The sequence below is a fragment of the Lissotriton vulgaris genome, chromosome 3_1, assembly GCF_964263255.1.
Source record: "Lissotriton vulgaris chromosome 3_1, aLisVul1.2, whole genome shotgun sequence".
Classification (NCBI taxonomy): Eukaryota; Metazoa; Chordata; class Amphibia; order Caudata; family Salamandridae; genus Lissotriton; species Lissotriton vulgaris.
Window position 1 is genome coordinate 1,078,928,664 of NC_141689.1, and position 22,871 is coordinate 1,078,951,534.

Here is a 22,871-nt window from a genome sequence, read left to right on the forward strand (position 1 = left end):
CACAGGATTCCACTCCACGATGATAGTTGAAGGACCACATGGCTGTGGTGTTGCAGTGAGAACCTGTACCAACTTCCTGCTGATGGTCGGCAGGAAGGCCTTAAGTGACCTGCAACTTCAACAGTAATACGAGGTTGAATTCACACCGGAGATCAGAATGCTCTGATCTGTACCGCCCCAGATGACTCCCACATTGAAGCAGTGGCACATCTGTCACCACCGTCAGCTTTAGGTGGGGAAGGGAGAGAGGTCTGCTGCTACTCTAACTGCAAGTAATTAGGTTTTTTTGCGTGTCATTGAAGCACAGTTAACCACGGTTTCCTAAGTATACCGTACATTAGCTCTAGACATAGCCATCATATCTCTTTATGCCAGGCACCAGCAGAGATTATAATTTGTTAGCACCCAAAGCAGCAAACTTTTTAAGCACCAAACCCTTTTCGAGCCATTAGCTTGCAACATTGCAGGCGCCCCAAGCAGCCTTAATTAGCAGAACGCAGTCTAGCATCTCTTCCCGTCACCCGGTGCACATCAGTTCCTCTCCATCCATTGGCATCTGACGCGATACGACACAAAGGGATTGCTGTGTCCTCCGCAGAGCAAGGCACTAGGGAGATTTTGAGGGTTGCGGAGATAACCCAACATAGATTCCAGATGTAGTTCTGTCAATATGGCACAGGACCTAACAAGTGAGTACAACCTACACTTGTTTTTTAACTATATATTACTGAGAGCACACGCACACCATTGAAATATTCTAATTCCGCTCCGGCTTTACTCAGGAGTGAGTTGCGGTTTACAGTACCGCCACCCACATTTGGGAAGGATGACACACCCTATTCCAGTCTGTGTCTCTACGGATATATTTGTTAACTGTAGGCCCTAGAACTCTAATTGTCATTGTAAGTTTCTATTCCGGAAAGTTCCTTCTAAGTTGCATCTTGTCCTTCCTCTAGCATTATGTCCCCCCAAACTTTTCCAATCAGCCATTCATGTGTTTTCCATTTATCCATCCTCTATTTAGATCCTGGTCAGAATCAGTTGTAGGTAAGCAGAGCTGCTTTCCCTTGTGAGAGCTATTTTTCTCTACAGACCCACGTGTGTGGACCCACTTTCTGCTCTGTCACCACCAAGAGTCGATTAGGGTTTTTCCTATCTGAGCACTAATCATACCATCTAGGCATAGGTTGTTTGCTGTCCCCTGAAAGCTTTGTCAATAATTTTTGCTGTTGTAATTCACCTCAAGTTGCTACCGAACAAATCATCCCCACCGTCGCCATCTCTGGGTAGTGGCAAACTCTGGTCAGAGTCAGAGCCAAAAACAGAACTAAGCCTCATGGGATGCTCTGCGGTAGTTGAAGATAGGATCAGACTTAGTTTGTATGGGGACCAGGTGTGGTGTAATGGATTGTAAGTGTCCTCTATCAGAGTTGAGCCGATGCTGGATCGGAATCAGACATCCAGAGTCTGAATCTGATTCTCCTCTGGCAGCATCAGCACTGCCGTCGATTAAGGCAAGACCGATGCGGTCTTGGAGCCATGGAGGAAGTCTGCAGCAGAGTCCATGCTGAAACTGTGACGGGTCCAAGGAGTACAGATGGCGCCAAGGATGGCACCACCCGGGGTTATCTGACTGAGGGCCACTGCAGATCTTAGGGGTCTAAGGCACACCAGAGGGATCCGGAAGAGTGCCAAAGATACACAGCAGGACGTCCTTAATGGCACTGACCTGATACAGTACCGCTATTGGCCCAACAAACTGTGGTAGCATCCAGATCAAAGTAAGGATCTGCTCCTCAAACACAGATCCGAAGCGAGACAGACTGTCACCTTTACGCCCTCGCAACTTATTTTTTAATAGAGGGTGGCGGGATGAGGTTAAGTCCTGCTTCGCTTTCTAATGTTTTCGCTTCGACTTATCGGAGGACTCGGACTGTGAAGACATGGAGCAAGAGCAAGATTTAGACAAGGTCATTACAACTTCCCAAGTTCAGGGACACTCAGATTTGAAGTCCCAGATTGTCTTTGGGTGCATGAGGGTGCACCCATAGTACAATTCGGAGTTGTGCCCCGAGTCCAAACACCAAATACACACTTTGTGCATTTCTGTGACAGACTTCTATTTTCTGTAGCCACTGCATGGCTGGACGATGGTAGTTTTAGGAGAGCACATCAATTCCTTGTACACTGGGTTTTCTTTTGGGAGTTCTCAAAAGACTCTTAAAAAGTGGGAGACAAGCACAGATTCACATTTGAAGGCACAGAAAGGAAGAAACTGCTTATATGTAGCTCCACGCCATTATTTCGAGGGCAGCTGCACAGCCCTATCTGGCCGTATGTGGGAGAACCGCTCAAAAAAACTTTACAGATCCAGCCGGCGACTGGTGAATATTCTAAAGGTGAGGAATCTGCTGTTAGAAGAATTCATCAGATAGACTGTTATAGTTTAACGGTTCTTAACTGAAAGCAAACTAGAATGACTGACAGCTTAAAAAACACCCCCCCCCCCCCTCCTCACCCCTCCAATTTGATGTTCACACTTTCTAAACCAACAAAGCACAAGAGCTGTGGAGACTTGGTAACTGGAAAGAAAGGATGAAATCAGACCCAAAAGCTGAATTGGGCAATACAAAGAAACCGTAAGGACACAGCATTAAGATGAGTTATAATAACTCCAGGAAATCATGGACATACATATCCAAATGGACACACTGTTAAGAAGCATTATTGTCCTTGTACAACATTGTAAGTGCTCCTCCTCATGTTGCTTACAAAGAGGGTTAAATGGGTGTCCAAAGACTTTAATGCAGGCTGGCATTGTAGTGGACAGAGGCATAAAGATAGCTTGAGCGATATGCCAAAGCTACACCCCTCCACAGAGCTCAGCAGAGCAGCAGTACTCATTTGTTTCTTAAAGGAATCAAAGTGACAATTTTGGAAATGTTAGAGTTTTCATGTGGTCATGAATGTTTTAGATAAAAATACTTATTTAGGAGTGGAATTTGCTTTTCAAGGAAGTAGTTTTGTGTGGAAAAATGATATTGACATTAGCAACTGCCACACGATAAAGAGGGTATTAACGGTTAAAAACACATAGGCGAAAGAGGTAGTGTTATGAGAAATCAGGGAGAGGCATGTGACAGCAGGAATGTATTAGGTTAAAGATACAAGAAAAAAGTACATAGTTAAATATTTTGTCTTTGAGAGCCAGTCTGCAATAAATGCTTTGCATTGCAATAGGAATAGTACTTAACAATGACTGTCAGGAGGGTGATTACATATAAAAAGTATCATGAGACAGACATGGTGAGTGGTGGAACACAGCAGGGACACTACAATTATCTTTAGAGAATATCCGACAAACATACTTATAATCTGTGTGCAGTCTCGCTTATAGGACTGCATAGTTTCGGGGGAAGATAAGCAGAGAGAGCCAACTACCCTCTTATAAACTAAAAGGTGAGTTTTTACAGTGAGGGGGTTTTGACTTTCAGGTTAACAGGGAAAGTAAATGAAGGCACTGACACTTGTTTCTGTTTACAGTTATAACACAGTAGCTGAGGCAAAGGAGGACATAAACGGCTCACTGATAATGGCAAAAACTGATCTGTTCCATGTGGTCCACAACTAACGTGGGAGTTACAGGGTCTGGGGAAGGAAAGTAAGGGGTCCCGGAGGTGTGGGATCAGATGATTTACGAAAACATTAAGAGGCAGGGGGCCATCTGGTGTCTAGTGTCTGTGAGACAGATTTCTGTCAGAGGGTTGGGTGTAAGTTAGAGAAAGCAGCAAAGCTGTCCTCTTTGTACTGGTGCAAACAGAAAATGTCAAAGAAAGTGGAGTAGAGGGGGGAAAGTGTGTTATTAGTCCATAACAATGTCCTAGGAAATAAGGGGTATAAAGTACTCTTACTGCTATGCTTCTATGAGAAGAACTCATCCCCTACCACACACACAGTTTTACAGAGATAAGGCAGGTAATTACAATTCCATTGTATGCAGCAACTTAATATAAATCTCAAGTGTGAATCTGTACCTGTGAAAGGATGTTGGTACACTGCTGAAGCAAAGACACCGGAGGGTTTCCAATGCTAGTTGCAAGTTGAACTCTCAGCAATTGCTCCTTTTGTGTAGAATTTTCCTGTAGGGCATGAGCAAGTGCCACTGCAGCACACCAATTGGAGAGTGAGTCAGTAGAAAACAGACCTCCACAGAGCAGCTGGCCAGCAGAAACTGAATTTGCTAGAAAAAAAACAGTAATGGCTTAGTGTGAGCTGCTCATCTATATTCCCACATACTGCTGAGCATTCTTGTAGGTCTATAAGGGCACTAAAGCATTATTTGTACAACATGTAAAACACTATTTTTTATTTGAAATTTATTTATTTATTTATTGACATTTGTAGAGCGCGGCGAATACCCGTGGGCGTCTCGGCGCTAGTTAAGTGATGGATCAGCAACTGGGGTAAAGAAGATATACAAGGCTATTGGTCAAATAACCACGTCTTTAGCTGTTTGCGGAATGTGAACAGGGAGGGACTTGCTCGGATATGTGCAGGAAGGGTGTTCCAGAGTCTAGGGGCGGCAACCAGGAAACGCCTGTCGCCCCAGGTGACTGTTCTAGTGCAAGGCACAGCCAAGAAGTTCTGAATAGAGGAACGAAGAGATCGGGTTGGGACATGATGGAGAAGATTCTGTTTGAGAAAGTGGGGACCTTGATTATTGAGTGACTTGTAAACAATACACAGCGATTTGAATTTGATACGGCTGCGTATCGGGAGCCAATGGAGATCCCTAATGATGTTTGTAACTGGTGCGAACTTGGGGATCCCAGCCAGCATTCGTGCGGCTGCATTTTGGATTGACTGCATCTTATTTGTCACTCGGACTTGGGCATTTAAGAATAGAGCGTTACAATAGTCCAAGGAGGACAGGACTAGTGAGCTGACCAGTGTTTTCCCGGCCGTGTTCGGTAGGAAAGGTAGTATTTTCCTAATCATTCTCAATTTCATATGAGCTGAAGCCGCAGTTTTATTCGCATGTGCCATAAAATTGAGGCCAGCATCGAAGATGACGCCTAGATTTCTCACTCTGCTAGCTGGACTGGGCGGGGGACCGAAAGATCAGGCTTGTATGGATTGATCTGCGCACGTACATGTGTACTTCTCCACCAATCAGATTCTTTTCTCTCGTTTCAAACCGACTATATAAAAACAAAGATCAGAGTGTGTGGATGGCAGATGTTTTAGCACGAGAAATAAAGCAAAAGTACTAGACTACATAATATCGACTACAGACGAGTAATAAGTAGGAACTACTACAATGCAATAAACCCTCTCCTTTAAACCTATGAGAATGTTTCCAAACTTCCAGGACCAAAAGAGATGTGGCAAAGAAGACCCTAATCAGGCTTAGTTTATTAATATGCTTCAATATATTCTGTTTGGGGGTCATAAAGACTGCAGTATAGAAACTACCAGAAAGCTCTGCTGAAAATAAGGTTCAAAAAGTTCCTCTCATCTTTCGAAGGACAATTATGTAAGAAAATAAGAAAGCACATGTAGTTGAGTGCAAGTCCAAGAGAACGTGAGTAAAGATTAAAAGATGAATGCTGGTAAGAACATTATTTCTATACATAATACTATAGAGACAGACAAACGGCAGGAAATGATGCATACCTATCATAGTGGAGGTCACAAAGATGCATCACTAAAACGGTATGTGCTGAACAGAAAACACAAAATGAACCCCAAAGTAAAAGGGATCTTTTAACAGCAGTCGTAAGTGGAGAAACTGTTTAGAGAAGTAAACCAATGCTCTCAATTCAAGCATGTGCCAGTCAATGGCAGCATGATCTTGAAAGGTCAACCTGGATACCAGACTTGGCAGATTGAGGACCACAACCACAGTATGAATGCTACCATATTTGTCCATAGGATACCCTATGGTAATAATAATTTCAAGAGACCAGTGCAAAGCCTTGGTTTGGGCACTGTTATTGTGGTTAGAGCAACCGGAGCCAAGCATCAAACGTCAAGTAATGAACAAAGGGTGCAGACCAAGGAGATTTTACTGTAAAAGGAAATACTTCCAATAACGAATCGCTGAGTTGGAGAAAGTGTGGTTCTCGCTACTTTTAGTATTCACAACCTCATGGAATTCCTATGAAGCTACCAGAATGGTTGGATGAGGTGGGGGCAGGCTCAGAGGTGTGAGCACAGACAAAATCCTTTGGTTAGTAAGCGTCCTAGGTCCAGCCCAAGACATGCATGTCACTCATCTCATCTCAGCCATAAATGTTTCAGAGTTGCACAAGACACAAATGTAATGCACAAGTTACTACTTGTGTAACGATATATCTGTAAGAGACATTAGTTAGTGATAGATTCCTTACCTTAGAATATCCCCAGGCGTCAGACTGGATCCGGAAACTTTTGCGTAGCAGTACCCTTGCGCGTCGGTAGGCGTCGTCTGCGGCTCCGCGTCCGTCGTCGGCGCCGTGATGACATCGTCGGAGTATATAGACGCCGCCTCCGCGTGCTGACGTCAGTTCTTAGCCACAGCTTTTCCGCGCCAGAAGCGCAGAGCTATGACAAATACCAACACTGGTGCCATAAAACTAGGGCCCTTAAAGGGGATGACCTTAACCCTAGATATCGGTTCGCAGAACGGGGAGGATGGGTGGGTCGGTAAGGAATCTATCACTAACTAATGTCTCTTACAGATATATCGTTACACAAGTAGTAACTTGTGCCTCTGAAAGAGACACGTTAGTGATAGATTCCTTACCTTAGAATAGATACCCCAGCAATACCATCCCCGTGGTGGTGGGTCTGCGAACCAATAATCACACCAGAAAGTCCTGGAGGACGGAACGGCCAAAGTAGCCGTCCCTCCGGGCTTGACTGTCCAGGCAATAGTGTCTTGCAAACGTGTGCAGCGAGGCCCACGTAGCTGCCTGGCAAATGTCCTGCAAGGGCACACCTTGGCCCAAGGCAGTTGTAGTGGCCGTGGCTCGAGTGGAATGAGCCCTCAGCCCAACAGGGGGTTCCTTCTTAGCCAAGGAGTAACACGCTTGGATGCACAAGATAATCCACCGGGAAATGGTCAGCTTGTGCACAGCTTTCCCTTTCTTAGCGCCCGCGTATCCCACAAAGAGTTGATCATCCACCCGGAACTGTTGTGTGCGATTCAGATAAAATGAGAGCGCACGTTTTGGGTCCAGACGATGGAGCCTCTCCTCCTCTCTCGAGGGGTGCGGAGGCGGAAAGAAGGTGGGCAACGTGATGGATTGCCCAATGTGGAAGGCCGTGACTACCTTGGGTAGGAAGGAGGGCCTTGTCCGTAACACAACCTTGTCCGGATGGACTGAAAGGAAAGGAGGCTTACAAGATAGAGCCTGGAGCTCACTCACTCTCCTGGCAGAGGTGATGGCTACCAGGAAGGCAGTCTTTAAAGAAAGAAGGCGAAGAGGACAGTTGTGAAGTGGCTCAAAGGGAGCGCACATCAGAAACGTAAGGACCAGGTTCAAGTCCCACTGAGGCATCACGAAGGGAACCGGAGGAAAGGTATGAGTGATGCCATTCAGGAATCAATTAACGATAGGGGACTTGAACAAAGAAGGTTGGTCAGGCAGCCTCAGAAAGGCTGAAAGAGCTGAAAGGTAGCCCTTGACAGTGCCCAGAGCAGAGCCCTGCTGGGCAAGAGAGAGAAGAAAGAGGAGAACCTCAGAAAGAGGGGCATTGAGGGGATCTACAGCCTTTGCTGTGCACCATGCCACAAATCTGTTCCACCTGCAGGCGTATACCGACTTTGTGGAGGGACGCATGGCTGCTAGAATGATGTTACAGACTTCAGGAGGCAAGTCAAATGGCCTCAACTGTCGCCGCTCAATCTTCAAGCATGGAGGTGGAGACTGGACAGGTTCCGGTGGAGGACCGTCCCCTGCTGCTGCGACAGAAGGTCCTCCTGAAGAGGCAGATGAACCGGGGGATGACTGACATACTGAGTAGCTCGGGATACCAGTACCTTCGTGCCCAGTCCGGAGCCACAAGGATGACTTGTGCCCGGTCGCGCTTGATCTTCTTCAGCACTCTGGGCAGAAGTGGTATAGGCGGAAAGGCGTACAACAGACCGCAACTCCACTCGCGACGAAAAGCGTCTCCGAGCGAGTGCCGCCTTGGAAATTCCAACGCGCAGAACCGATGGCATTGCACGTTCTCTTCGGTGGCGAATAGATCTAACCAAGGCTCTCCCCACTGCAGAAAGAGGCCTTGCGCCACGTCCGAGTTCAGACGCCATTCGTGATCCATCGAGCACCGACGGCTGAGTTCGTCCGCCCTGGCGTTCAGAGAACCTGCCAGGTGTTGAACCATCAGAGTCACGCCCTGATGTTCCAGCCATTGCCAGAGGGCAGAGCCTCCTGGCAGAGGGTCCACGACCCCACTCCGCCCTGTTTGTTGCAGTACCACATGGCGGTGGTGTTGTCCGTGAACACTTGCACTACACTCTCTCGGACAGACGGGAGGAATGCCTTCAGTGCCAGACGAATCGCCCGCACCTCCAACAGATTGATATGGAGCCGGGACTTCGCCGGAGACCAGAGTCCTTTGATCTCCGCCTCTCCCAAGTGGCCTTCCCAGCCCTAGAGGGACGCGTCCGTCACAACTACGTGCTCCGGTTGGGGAAGGGAGAGGAATCTGCCGTTGACCCAATCGCGGTCCGTGAGCCACCACTGCAGCTGTCTCGCAGTGCCCTCCGAGATCAGGACATGGTCGGACAGGTTGCCCTGATGCTGGGCCCACTGAAACTTCAGGTCCCACTGCAGAGCCCGCATCCGCCACCGTGCGTGATGCACCAGAAGGATGCAGGAGGCCATCAGCCCCAGAAGCCGCAGCGTCAACCTGACCGAAACCCGGGATAAAGGCCGGAAGATTGGAATCAGAGCCTGTATATCCAGAACCCGCTGTTCGGGCGGGTAAACCCGAAACTGCGCCGAGTGGAGAACCGCTCCGATGAAAAGGAGTTTCTGAGAGGGGCACAGGTGTGACTTCGGCACATTGATGGAAAATCCCAGCCTGTGCAGGAGATCCGCCGTAGTCTGGAGGTGGCTGACGACTGTCTGGGGCGAGCCCGCCTTCAACAACCAGTCGTCTAGGTAGAGGAAGACTGACACCCCTAACCTGCGCAGGTGAGTTGCGACCACCACCATCACCTTCGTGAACACCCGTGGGGCACTGGTAAGGCCGAAGGGGAGCACAGTAAACTGAAAGTGCTCGTGGCCTACCGTGAACCGCAGGTAACGCCGGTGGGCCGGCAGGACAGGGATATGGAAATACGCGTCCTGCAAGTCCAACGCTACCATCCAGTCTCCTGGGTCTAGGGCAGCTAAGACCTGAGCCAGAGTCAGCATTTTGAACTTCTCCTTCCGGAGGAAGCCGTTGACGTTCCTCAGATCCAAGATAGGGCGTAGGCCCCCTTTGCCCTTCTTGGGTACCAGAAAGTAGTGGGGGTAGCAACCACGTCCTACTTATGGCCCAGGAACGCGCTCGATGGCCCCCTTGGCCAAGAGGGCCGAAACTTCCTCCTGCAGGAGCCGCAAGTGATCCCCTGCTACGCGGTGGTGTTGCGGTGGCATGGCTTGAGGAGTCGTCTCGAAGGGGAGGGAGTAGCCCCTCTGGACGATCTGCAGCACCCACCTGTCCGAAGTGACAGTGCACCAGTGAGATTGGTGATGGCGAACCCTGCCTCCCACTGGCGTCACATGGGCCGAAAAGCACAGACTAGGAGGGTTTAGAGGTGGATGCCGCGGGGGACTCCGCCTGTTTCCCCGACCGCCTCCGCGGCGGTTTCCACGGCCGCCGCCGCGCTGGACGATAGTTTGCGGCGAGTGGCTGGCGGCACGTGTGGGGACGCCCCTTCCTTGGCCACGAAAGGAGCGAAAGGCACCCTTTTGCTGGCGCGGGGCCGAGAGGCCCAAGGACTTGGCCGTAGCCCTGGAGTCCTTAAAGCGCTCAAGCGCGTGGTCTGCCTTGTCGCCAAAGAGGCGACAGCCATCGAACGGCATGTCCATCAGAGTGTTCTAGACGTCTGCCGAAAAATTGGCGGATCTCAGCCAGGCGTGTCGTCTGACCGCCACTGTCGTAGCCATCGCTCTGCCTAGCGAGTCAGTAGTATCCAGCCCACACCTGATTGAATACTTGGCTGCATCCCGGCCCTCCACAAGGGCTTGGCCGAGTTTGGCCCGTACCTCCAACGGGCACTCTGGCAACACTTCCGCCACCGTCTCCCACAGAGAGTGGGTGTAGCGGCCCAAGAGGCATGCGGTGTTGGAAGACCGCAGTCCCAAACTAAGGGACGAGAATATCTTCTTTCCATAATTCTCGTACCTCTTGAATTCCCTGTCCGGCGGGGCCGACGGGAATGCGGTCTGGGAGTTAGAGGCCTGGATGACCAGGCTCTCAGGGGTGGCGTGGGAGGACAGGAAACATGGGTCGCCCGGAGCCGGGCGGTGGCGTCTGGCCACGTTCCTATCTACGGGCAAACCCGTAGTGGGCCTGGATCAGGTGCCCAAAAGAACGTCGGTCAAGGCCTCATTAAATGGCAGCAGAGGCTCCATGGAGCATGACTGCGGCTTAAGGACATCAGTGAGGAGGTTAGTCCTCACGGCCGTGACGGGGAGCTTAAGGCCCAAGGCCTTGGCAGCCCGCGTCAACACCACACCATAGGTCGCTCCCTCCTCCGAAGCCACGGTAGGCGGAGAGACAAATCCAGTGTCTGGAGATGTGTCCAGGCCACTGGCCTCCCCAAGGTCTCCTGCCCAGTCCATATCAGACTGACAATCTTTGGCCAGAGTGTCCTCAGACCCCTCCCAATCCTCCTCATCACCCATCTCCTCAGGGTTGTAATTGTATGAGGTCGGTTCATAGAAGTAAAAATCTCCAAACGGCGTCGGGTGCGAAGCAAAGGAGGTATCGGGGACGGCGCCGCCTGAGGACGGCGCCGGAGGTGACACCACACGGACCGACGCCGGGGGGGTCGTAAGGTCCACCGGTGACGATCCAGAGCCCGAGGGAGACCCAGCGACATCCTGTGGCGCCGGGCCCGAAGGCGCCGGTGCCGCTGTGTCCCACCGCGCCGGGCCCGAGGGCACTGGTGGTGTCGGGATCGTGGGGCCCTGCGGCGCCGGGCCCGAAGGCGCCGGCGGTGTCGGGGCCAAAGCACCCAACGGCGTCGGGGTCGGAGCCCCCGACCCACTAGGGCCCCCAGACGGGTTCGCTGGGCCCGGAGGCACCGCGGAACCCGGAGAAGAAAGGGACCTCATGGCCATGAGGAAATGCTCAATCTCCTCCGGCGTCGCATTCAGCCCAAGGACCGGAGGGTATGGGGCCGGACGCGACGCGACGCCCGCGACTCCCGAGGAGCCGCGTGAGCGGTGTCACCCGAACCCCTGGCCGCGTCGCGCGAGCGTCGGGGGGAGTCAGAAGAGCGATGATGCCTCTTCGACTTCTTGTGTTTCTTACCTGACGACTTGGACCCGGAGGAGTGGCGCCGACTCCCGGAGCTGTGACGGCTCCGTCCCCACGACCTGTCCCCACGACCTGTCCCTCGACCTGGCGCGGAAAAAAGAAGAACTGACGTCAGCACGCGGAGGCGGCGTCTATATACTCCGATGACGTCATCACGGCGCCCACGACGCCGACGACGGACGCGGAGCCGCAGACGGTACTGCTACGCAAAAGTTTCCGGATCCAGTCTGACGCCTGGGGATATTCTAAGGTAAGGAATCTATCACTAACGTGTCTCTTTCAGATAATTCAGTTAGGTACCCAAGAAATACAACCTACAGAAAATGGCAAACAGTGATTAGACCTCAGAATCTCGAAGCATAAACAGTTATGACTTTAGGTACTAGCCTTTCTTGCGACTGGAGACATACAGCATAAAAGGCAAACCATGAATTATTTTGAGAGCGCTAGTGTAAAGTGAGAAAACTATTTAAAAAGCCATCAAGTGCTGGAAGAGATTTGCACAATAGGAAAGAAACGTATTGCGCCTGTTCAGAAAAAAGGAAACTGCCTGTGGACAGGGAAGGCAACTATTAAAAGTGTGGGAAGTGTGCGGGCTTCCATAGGATGTATTTATTTAATGCACAAAAATAAGCTCCAGTACTCTACCTAGCTGGAGAGAATGTCATAAAAGCACAAAAGGAAAGAGAGGCTGGACATCTTGGGAGTTTCTGCTCAAATCAGTTAAAATAGATACCCAAATACAGATCATACCTATACCGCTCTCTGATATTAGCAATCGCCACAAACTGCCTTAAAGTTCCAAGTTTAAATATACCATTGGACTTCGCAACACCGTTGTGAACGCACAGGCATAACACTTAACAGTTTTAGAGCTCAGGCCATTTTATTACACTCAGCATGCCAAGAAACTAATGAAACTAATGAAAAATGTACATTGCTCCCGCATTTACATTTCTCAGATCAAGAACTTCAAATAAGGCCATCTTCAGCTTCAACACTTAATAACATCATAAAGTAAATTTACAAATGGGCAAGAGTAAAATTAATAATTACGTTTTTAGAACAAGGATGAACGATTAATGATTACTGGTTATTAACTGGATGGTCGAGGTTACACACTTTAAACGAAATCATTTCAACATCTATCAAAGCAGTATCCAATTTAGTTGGTGGACAACATTTTCTTGGATTAAGTACAATTTAAAACTTCATATGAGCTCACGTTTTATGATCTTGTGTCTGCACAAGAGATAAAGAGAATACTACATTCATCCAACCAGGCTGGCAAACAGCTTAGCCATGTCTGTTAGCGATTTTTCTTTAAGGTGCCTCGATGTAACCCACACAGGAGAACTATAGCAGGGCACGTAAACTGATGGTACATGTACTGGACAATTAGCGATAGTCACCCTGCAGTGGATTTTTACAGAAAATTCATGTATTTTGTGTGCTAATAACTTTAGCATATCCTGATATACAGCTATGAAAAGTAACACTCCCTTGGTTTATCAAGGTAAGCTTTGTCATGTTACATTTTGCTGATCCACCTTGGAAGGTGGGGCGGTGCACAGGTTGAAGGGTAATTAAAGGGAGGGGGTAAAAAAAAAAAAAGATTTCCTTTTTAGCTTTTATTTGCATATTTGCTCTCCATTACTGCAACAACTGCTGAACGTAATTACACTAACCTCGGCTTGAAGGAACAGGTGGTTTAAAGCATATCGGTCATTAGTTTCCGAGATACTTGTAATAAAAAACGAAAGTTTGCCACCTTTCAAAGGTTAATTAATTGATATCTCCGCAGATTAAAAAGGTAATTTCTGAATTGCCTAGAACTTTTGCTAGATATTTGGTGGACAGCACATTTCAGTTAGTCTTGCTGTGTTTTGCATAGTTAATTGGAGTTTAGGGAAATTGCTACTTACCATGTAAATATCTACTCGTTGGGGGTAGTGCTGTGTATTCACATGCTCTGCATTCTCCCAACATCTAGTGTTGGGCTCAGACATTTGCAAGTAATTTTTTTTTAAAGTCTTTTAAGTCTTTCACGGGTGCAGTGTGACTGCTCCCTTAGTTGACAGCACTGCAGTTTACGAACAGATGCTTACAGGGCAAGTAAAATATTCCGCAAGTATAGTGCACACACACTGGGGATAAAAGGGAGGGTTCTTTTAGCTTTAGGGCAGCAAGTCTGGATGCACATGACTATCCATCTGGCGATGCCTGCTTTGGAGATTTCAGCTTCATGATAGCACGTCTAGATGCACACGACTATCCATCTGGCGGACGCTCAATTTCAGGATGTCCCTGTTAAGGTTTAGCAAAGGCTATGAACAACTGATCAGCTTTGTTAAAGAACATGTATTAAAAAAAAATTACAGAGTTTTTATATCGCGCAAACTTGACCCGAATCGGGTATCAGAGTGCTTTACATAGCACCAGTTGCGTTACAGGTCCCATCAATGTAGTAGCAGGCCTAAAAAACTCATAACAACTTTACTAGACCTGCAGTTTGAGTAACTTCAATAATCTACTCGATTAACCGTAATGCAATTGACCCATAAATTGGTCACAAACTGTGTGATCATTGGCAAATATTTTATTTTACAAAGTCGCCTTTTTCGTAATTTTCACGAGTGCAGCTTCAAATATGTGAGTTCAGCATTTCTGCTGTACAAAACTAAACTCTTTTGTTAGATTAAATAGACTAAACGTTAGCTTCATGTGTAATAAGAATCTAGCCTACATATATGGTTCATATAACCCCTGACGTGTCTCTCAGTTTACTAATAGCATTGTAATCAGGCATGGGCAGGAGTATTTCTCAGTTCATGTTTAAACACTCATTTTTAATAAAAATATTACCAAGACAGTAAATTTACAAACAATGGCGAAAACCCTTCCCACTCCCTTGCAGCTTTACTGATAAAAACTGTAGTGTATTAACAATAATCTGTGAAAATTGGGTTTCAGAAAAAATATTTATCATTTGCACTTCTCCAAATAGTGTTCTGATTTTTTTCACATCCTATTAAGTTATTTCTTTCATCACACAGTAGTACACAAACTGGTTGTCGCAACTACTGAAACATATTTTAATTTATTTGTACAGTTGATTTATTAGCTATTTAAATATGTGTTAGGAAAAACCTGATACCCTACAGCCTTTATTTCACACTTCCTACAGCAGGTGAGACTGATCACTTCATAAAATCCTGGAATTCTGAGTACGAGAAGGAAAAGTAATTGTAAACTGACAACTATCTTTGAAATACAAGCCAATGTGACAAGATAAAAAACAAGATTTAAAGGCATCTTTATTGCTCCTTCACTTTCTGACTGAACAGAACCCATTTTCTTTGTCAACTTGCCAGAACAGGCGACTAGGTCCTAAATATAGATCGCCTGATAAAATCTGACTCACAGTGGGGAGTAGATTTTTTGCGGGGTGAGTACGTAAGAGCCAGTTTGAAGTATAGAGTTTAAAGAATTCTGTCTGCTAGGGAGTCCGACTGGGCAAAACAAACTGGCATTTGTATGGTTTGATTAAGGTGAAACCACTTTATAAGGAACTCTGGGTTAGTCCTGAGTCCCACTCTAGCTTTAGGACGGGGAGACACAGAGAGACCGAGAGAGACAGACAGAGAGACCGAGAGAGACAGACAGAGAGACACACACACACGATTATTTATCCAAACAAAATGAGACCAAAATGCCAAAAATACCATCAGTAGAAGTCGTGATATGAATTTTTAAAGATTAAATCAAAAATAGTGCTTAAAATTCACTAGCGGATAAAGGGTTATTCAAGGTCACGAGGGTCCAGTGCAAATCCAAAGTTCAGGCCGATTGTGATCGACGGCAGGCCAGCTACAGTACCCAACAGGTCCCACTGAAGCAATACCTCGGATGGAGCTTTTGTCAACTTTGAGAAACTACTGCATCATCGTCGAGCCGCACAAAGGTGGTCTTGTGTCCTCATTGAGCTCCACTGAAGTGAATACAATAGGTTGTCGTCGATTTTTGCAGGTTGTGGAACCGCTGTCATCATGCAGCCTCTGCATCAAAGGGCGATGTAGCACATTTTCTCCAGCAGTCAATACAATGAGTCTGTTTTTGACGAAAACAGCTGCAGAACCCACTTCTAAGGCCCAGAGCTTGGAGGCAGCACATAAGGAAAGGGTAGGACTAACAGAATGCAGAGTCCATCAGCACCAGCAGAATCGTAGGAAGTCTTCTGTATCCCTGTGACTTCAGAAGAATACAAGGCAAGCCAGCAAGCCCTTGGAGCTCACTTGGAGGGAAGGTAAAGTCCTTCCAGCAGAGTCAATGAGCAGCAGGCAAACAAGCTGAAAAGCAGTCCTTCCAGAAAAGCAGTCCAGTGGAGTCCTTTAAGCAGCACAGCAGTCCTTCTGATAAAGGTTCAGTTCAAGATGCAGAAGGGTCTGATTTCAGGGGGACAGAGACCCAGGACCTATACCCAAAGGTGCCTTTGATGTACAGGGTGACTACAAAGGAATTCTCTAAAGTGCACAAGGATCCCTTTCAACCCACGCCTGTCTGCCAGGCTGCCCGTGGAGGATAATTCTGTGCTTTGTGTGTGGACAGCATACTACCTATTGAAGTGTAAGTGTCAGCCTTTCTCCTTGCCAGTTGGCCAGGAAGACCCATCGGAATGCAGATGAGTGCTCAAAATGCAGACGAGCCTAACCTTTCTGTGTTTGTGGCTGTCTAGAGGGAATGTACAGAGTGTAGCTGTCACCCAACCCAGAGGTGCATTGGAGACCCACCACCTGTTAGGGACAAAGAGCAGCAAGTACGGAAAATTGTCCACTTTCTACAAGCTGAATAGTAATGTTAAATCCAACTTCATCAGTAAGGAGGATTTATCATTACCATTCCAAACATATTAAACAGGTAAAAGCTACTCCTCTCTGATCAAGAGTTATAGCTTAAGTATATTAAGGAATTCCCAAAGCTGGCCTAAGAGAGGGCTAGGTCGCACAGTAGTGAAAAACTAAATAAGCTATTTGTCACTACCAGGACATGCAAAACAAAAGGTACATGTCCTACTGGTTACTTACGTAGCACCCTGCCCTTAGGGTTACTTAGGGCCTACCTTAGGGGTGACTTAAATGTAATAAAAGGGAAGTTTAAGGCTTGGCAAGTAGTTTTAAATGCCAAGCTGAAGTGGTAGTAAACTGCACACACGGACACTGCAGTGGCAGGCCCGAGACACATTTGACAGGCTACTTCTGTAGGTGGACAAATCAGTGCTGCAGCCCACTAGTACCATTTTAAATACAGGCCATGGGAACATGGTATGTCACTTTACAAGGGACTTACCAGTACAACAAATATGACAATCAGGTATACACCAATGTCTTCATGTTTGGGGAAGAAGCACATGCACTTTAGCACTGGTTAGCAGTGGTAAAGTGCTCAGAGTCCTATGGTCAACAAAAAGAATCAGAAAAAAAATTTGGAGGCAATAAGGCAAAAACTTGGGGGGGAAAACCACCCTAAGGATGACGGGTGTAACACACTGGTATGCAGAAAAGGGATGAATATATTCTGTTTTGCATATAAGCACCTATGGCTGCTAAATGGAGCATTACGGAAGTGTAGGCAAGACCTCCCTTTTGCAGGTGCAGGAAGTAGCAGATAATGACCTGGACTGTCGGCATTAAAGGGGTCCAAATGTTTGGGCATGTAGTAATGGACAAATCCTTTCCACTTTGCTGTGTAGTAGCCTTATGTGGTAGGCCTGCAGGACTCTCTTAAGATATTCATGCATTCTTGTGGAAGATGTAGGCATTTTATCAAAAAGGGGGAAAAGGATCACTTGTCCTGCGAAAAACTCAGGTCTGCAGGTAGGCAACTGGGTGTCTCCCAATAAAATGACCCTCATACACGTGTGGTTCTCTCTTGTTTGTTCTCGTTAGCGGTATATGAGGTGTCCCCGCTTGTGTCACACGTGCGTGCGTAATCACGGGGTCAAGTCATTTGTGTGCACCCTCCACCAGGAGGTTTTACCTTAAGTTTTAAGGCAGTAGTGATCGTGGAAAAAAGTGATTAGAATGGTGATAAGTGGTTTAAAAAATAGTCCAGATATCCAAGGTTGAAATTAGATTTGGCATCGGGCTATTGTTAAAAAGGGGTGAATTCGTGCAGCTATGGAATTTATTATGAATTCTGGTGCACTTAATGGTCTGCTAAAATGGTCGACATGTTTCAACTATAAGCGACAATTTGTCAGACAGCTTTCTTCAGGACCAGGGAGTGAATGTGATAAAGAAAAAGTGAAAGAATAGGTAAATTTTAACCTGATTCTTCAAGTGTAGAGAGGTTTCATTGTACCTCTTTAATTGTAGCTAGTAGCCTCATCGGGGGATGGGGATTCTATGAGGACGGTAGCGCTTGCGCATTGGCGTCCTCATCTGCAGCATGTGCTGTCTCTGCCTCCAAACACCCGGAAAATGAAAGATGTAGGCAGCCAAACTTTAAGAACTCGATTGCCAAATTGCTACAGTGAGCTGTTTAGGGTCTGGATGTCTGGTTTGGCTTGGATTCTCAGTTAGAGGGCCTAGCCGCTTAGAAAGTTTCTAGTGGAGGCTGACTGATATTTCAAGGAGAGTTGTGTAGCAGGGCTGTCTGGCTCAGGAGAATGCTACGAGGATGAGGGTCTAAGAAGTTTGACACATGTTCCAAACCATGAATGAAAGGAGTGGGAAAGGCAGAAAAGTGTAAGCAAAGGTCTGTGACCAGTTTATCCACGGTGTTTTGCCTATCGACTGTCGGTGCGGGTACCCAGAGGTGAAGTTTAGCCATTTTGCATATTTGGGAGTTGAGATTAGGTCTATGTGTGGAGTGCCCCAGTGCTGTAAGTAGTGGCGAAGGAGCTGCAAGTTGAGTTCCCAGTCATGGACTTGCTGATGCACCCTGCTGTAGGTTGGCCAAGTTGTTGGCCATCCCCGGACATGAGGAGAATGCAGTGGCAAAGTGCCCAATCCCATCTCTTTAAAGCCAGATGTGACATGGCAAAAACTGAGTGCCACTCAGTTTCTTGGTGTAGTACATTGCTGACATGTCTGTTTTTATTAGTACTACCTAACCCTGAATAAGGAGAAGGTAGACTTTGAGGGCAACATGTACAGCAAGGAGCTCGAGGTAGGTGACGTGATTCCCCTGGTGACGAGGAGCCCATACTCCTTGTATGATCATGTGGTTGAGAAGCGCACAGCTTCAAAGGCATCTTTGGTAATGTGACTTGTAGAATCGGGTATAGGAAGGGCATATTCTGCAACAAATTGTTGCTGTTCCACCATTGTACAGGTGCTGGGTGCTAACCCCTACTAATACTAGATTTCAGACCTGGAATCCTTGGTGTGGTTTTTACCCTGTCTTTTTGCCTTCCAACATCTAGTTTTGCTGACTTTGTTTTTGCTGGCTTTAGGACTCTGCACATTTTACCACTGCTAACGAGTGTAAAAGTGCTTGTGTTCTCCCACTAAAACATGGTAGAACTGGCCTGTACCTAATTCACATATTTAATTTACTGGTAAGACCTTAGTAAAGTGGCATTAGATGTGCCCAGGGCCTTGAAACCTAATGCTACTAGGCAGCCTGCAGCACTGATTGTGCCACCCACTTAAGTAGTACTTTAAACATGTCTCAGGTCTGCTGTAGCAGTTTGTGTGTGCAGATTTAAACTGCCATTTCAACCTGGAAAAATAAATGTTTTGCCAGTCCCAAAGGTTTCTTTTTAATACAAGTAAGTCACCTATAGGCTAGGCACTGGAGAGCCCAGATGGCAGGGTCAATGTATTTAAAAAGTTGGACGTGTTCTCCTTAGTTTTCCATGTCTTTGTAGCGAAATACTCTTAAATTCATTTTTCACTACTGCAAGGCCTGCCTTTCGAATAGGATAACAGGAGTTACCTTATTTCATTTAATAAGCTGTAATTTCCAAGTGGGAATAGGTAAACAGGTCATGTTTGGTGACTTTGGAATAGTAATGAAAAATCCTCTCTCATGGTGAAGATGGATTTTAATTAACAATTTTGAAAATGTCTGCATTTTCCCTCCTTAGCCATGTAGTGCCTGCAACCTGTCTCTGGGTCGCATGACTGGGTGTAGCTGACGGTTGGGCGTTGTGTACTACTCCTAGACAATCACACACAATAGAGAGCTTAGGTGTGACTAGATGGGCCGTCAAGGGCAGGATAGGAGGTGGGAGCTGGGCACAGTCCCAAGTACACTTGAATAAGCAGTGTTTGGCCTCCACCACAAAGCTGCGTACCCCCTGTAGTTTGTCTGGAGGCAGGGGAGGCAGGCCGTCCGGCTACTTCAAAGGGAAACCTCTAGAAGCTTCTCCCACTTCATAGGAAAGGCACACGTTTAAATACTGTGCCCCAGACACCACCTATTCAGAAGTGATACTCTGCCAGGAAGAATGACTGTCACCCTGGGCTGTTGCTTTGAAGGAATGCTGCCCTCTTGCCTAGGTAAGACGGAATGGACCTGCATCTGTTGAACCCAGGACCCCAAAGTGACTCAAATGTGACCCCAAAGTGACTCAAATGTGACCCCAAAGTGAGTGACTTAAATGTGACTCCAGGACTAATTGGCTGGTCTCTGAACTAGAGCCCTAGGTACAGAAGTCTTCCATAACCTTAAACCCAGCACCTGGACTCTGCCATCTGCGAGTCCTACCCTGCCAAGTGGTGCCTCCTTAGTCTTGAACCCTAGGAAGTAGACCTGAAGGTGCTCAGCCAGCCCATCTGTGGATCAAGCAGAATGATGCATCTCCTCTGCTGTGCGGCGCAGTTCTAAGCAGAACCACTGCATCGCCTTTGCTACGACGATTCTCCCAGCACAATGACTCTGTATCGACTGAATAGCCCACATCAGATCTGCTGCTGCGCAAAGATTAACCCACGCAGGGCCTCACATCGCAAATCTCTCGTAGATTTCAGCCTCAATGACGACGCACGTTCTAGCATCGCAGCCTTGTAGCCCTTCAAAACCGATGCTTCGCCTCAGTGACACATCCTCTAAGCCCGCCAGACTTTGGATCGCAAGGCCTCGTCAATGACACAGGACCTTGCATCGCAGATCCATGGAACCAAAGCATCACCCCGGCTGCATGACAAATCCTCAAGGAAGGACCTTGCAACGCAATGCAAACAAGGATTTAAGGTAACTGGGTCCCTTTAGAAGACCTGCACTCCATTGCGGTCCCAACAAATAACAAGAGAACTCACAAAAGAGAAAATTCTAAAACAATAATGTTTCCTGCAATGATAGTAGTAGAAATTGGCACCAAGATTCGCCTGTGTGAGTTTTCAGTCGGGACAGATGAATGAGCCTCTGAAAAAAACTCTAGACCCTCAAGTAAGACAGCGTTGAAAAAGCTCCAATATATATTTAGTGTTTAGGATTATGATACCTCAGCACTGAATATATTTGAGCTTTTCATAATCTCACCCTGGGCAATGGGCACTTACAGGCGAGATAGCAAGGCAGAACCGAGGCGGGTCCTACAGAGTTATCCTACAGCTACAATCTTCATGCTTTAGACTAGATCTTCCATATTCCTAATGGGGTTTGATCCTATAAGGCTTCAATGGGAAAAGGATCAATAGGTACACAAAAAAACAAATAACCGCCTCTCGCAATGAACACATTCTTATTAAAAAATAAGTAACACAACAAACTTATGAATCCTATATGTTGAAATAAATCCAATATTATTTGATACTGGTTTGTTATATCACTTCCTTACACAGAAAACTTCATACTATAAACAAACAAAAGTTCAGCTCTAATCCCCTTAGACAATATGCATACATGTCACAGTTTATATCAAATGGAGACTACAAAAGTAATCCAGAAACATGAAAAACAAAAGCATCCCAAAGAAAATAATGTTTGCTAGTCCCAGGAGTCAGGAATGAGGAAAGATAACTATATATTCACAGTCCCATTTCCACTATAGGGATCAATCTTCCCATTACTCATTTCATTTATGCATAATATTTTGTTTGGTATTTATATATAGCTACAGAAATTGATTGCAATAGGTGCAATAGATGTCGCCTTTGGGACCTTATAAGGATTTATTAATGCAGCATATTGTGAGGTCCAAGAGCTTTCAGGGTGCCGAGTCACTAATGAACAAGCGGTGTCCTGTGAATTTGGGCAAATCACTTAAAATACAAACAGTGATTTCGGAGGGTTGTTGGGTGAAGGGGTAGGGAGAGATAGGACAGGGCAAGCAGGAAACAAGATGCAATGCTTAAAATAAAAGTGGTGAGGGGGTGGGGAGAGACGTCATGCACTGAGACTGGAACAGCATTTGAGCTTATAAATGACTCCATCTGGCAACATTTGAAAAACAGCAATAAAATGGCATCAAACATGCTGTAAAGGGTATGCGGTCAGAGTTGCTGACCCTGGAGTATGAATCTAAGCGTTGGCTCAAAATCCTGTGATTTTAGGCAAATCACGTAAAATACAAGACGCGATCTCAAAGGCTTGGTGGGGCGGGATGAAGGGGTAGGGAGAGATGGCACAGGGCGAGCAGGCTGCAATGACCAGGAAACATGAGCTTGTTCCAGCAAATGTAGAGCATTTGAAAACATCGAAACTGTACTGAAAGAGAGGCATACTGAAGCTCTGCAGAAGTATGCCCACATCATGAGATCCCAGATGTATCCCCCACCACCGCTCTTTCTATATTAAGCCAATGTTCATCATACTCATGTGCGGACTATTCAGAAATCACCCTCACTTGAGCTGCCTTGCAATAAAAATCGAAATCTGGCAATGCTACCCCCCCAGAAACTTTCGGGAAGTGGAGTTATTTGTATGGAAGACGGACCTTTCGTTCTGACCAAATGAAAAATCTGACCATTGTGCGTAAGTTGGGCAAGAGCCCCAGATCCAGATCAATTGGGGGCCACTGAAAAAGATACTAGAGCTTAGGTAAGACAGTCCTTTAAATGGCATATATACGATCTAACCATGAGATATACAAGTGCGTCCACCTTCAGAGAACCGCCTTTTAATTGTTGAAGGAGCAGCGGGTAGTTGACTCTAAAAAGGTCAGAGATTTTGGGAGTAATCTTGATGCAGAGCCAAGTGATTTTTTTGTAACCCATTGGAATGGGGCGGACGCCACCTTTGATTCCATGTCACGTAGAGGCAGGTTTAGATTGAGCAGGAAGGATTTGGTTAATTTGATGCAAAAATCCAACACTTGTTCAATTGTTGCAGTTCTACCTGCAGTGCTTCCAGGAAGACTATGGGGAGTTCAGGGTCATCAGCACATCATCAGAAAG

The 22,871-nt window shown here is 46.8% G+C and overlaps 1 protein-coding gene across 6 annotated transcripts in view; it reads right to left on the bottom strand.

The window, feature by feature from the left end:
* USO1 (USO1 vesicle transport factor) overlaps window positions 1-22,871 on the bottom strand; it is a 682,652-nt gene that overhangs the window by 158,601 nt on the left and 501,180 nt on the right. For all 6 annotated transcript variants that reach the window (XM_086961508.1, XM_086961506.1, XM_086961505.1 and 3 more), the window contains one exon: window positions 4,035-4,240. In XM_086961508.1, the coding sequence (XP_086817634.1) occupies window positions 4,035-4,240 (206 nt within the window). The remainder of the gene's footprint in view (window positions 1-4,034; window positions 4,241-22,871) is intronic.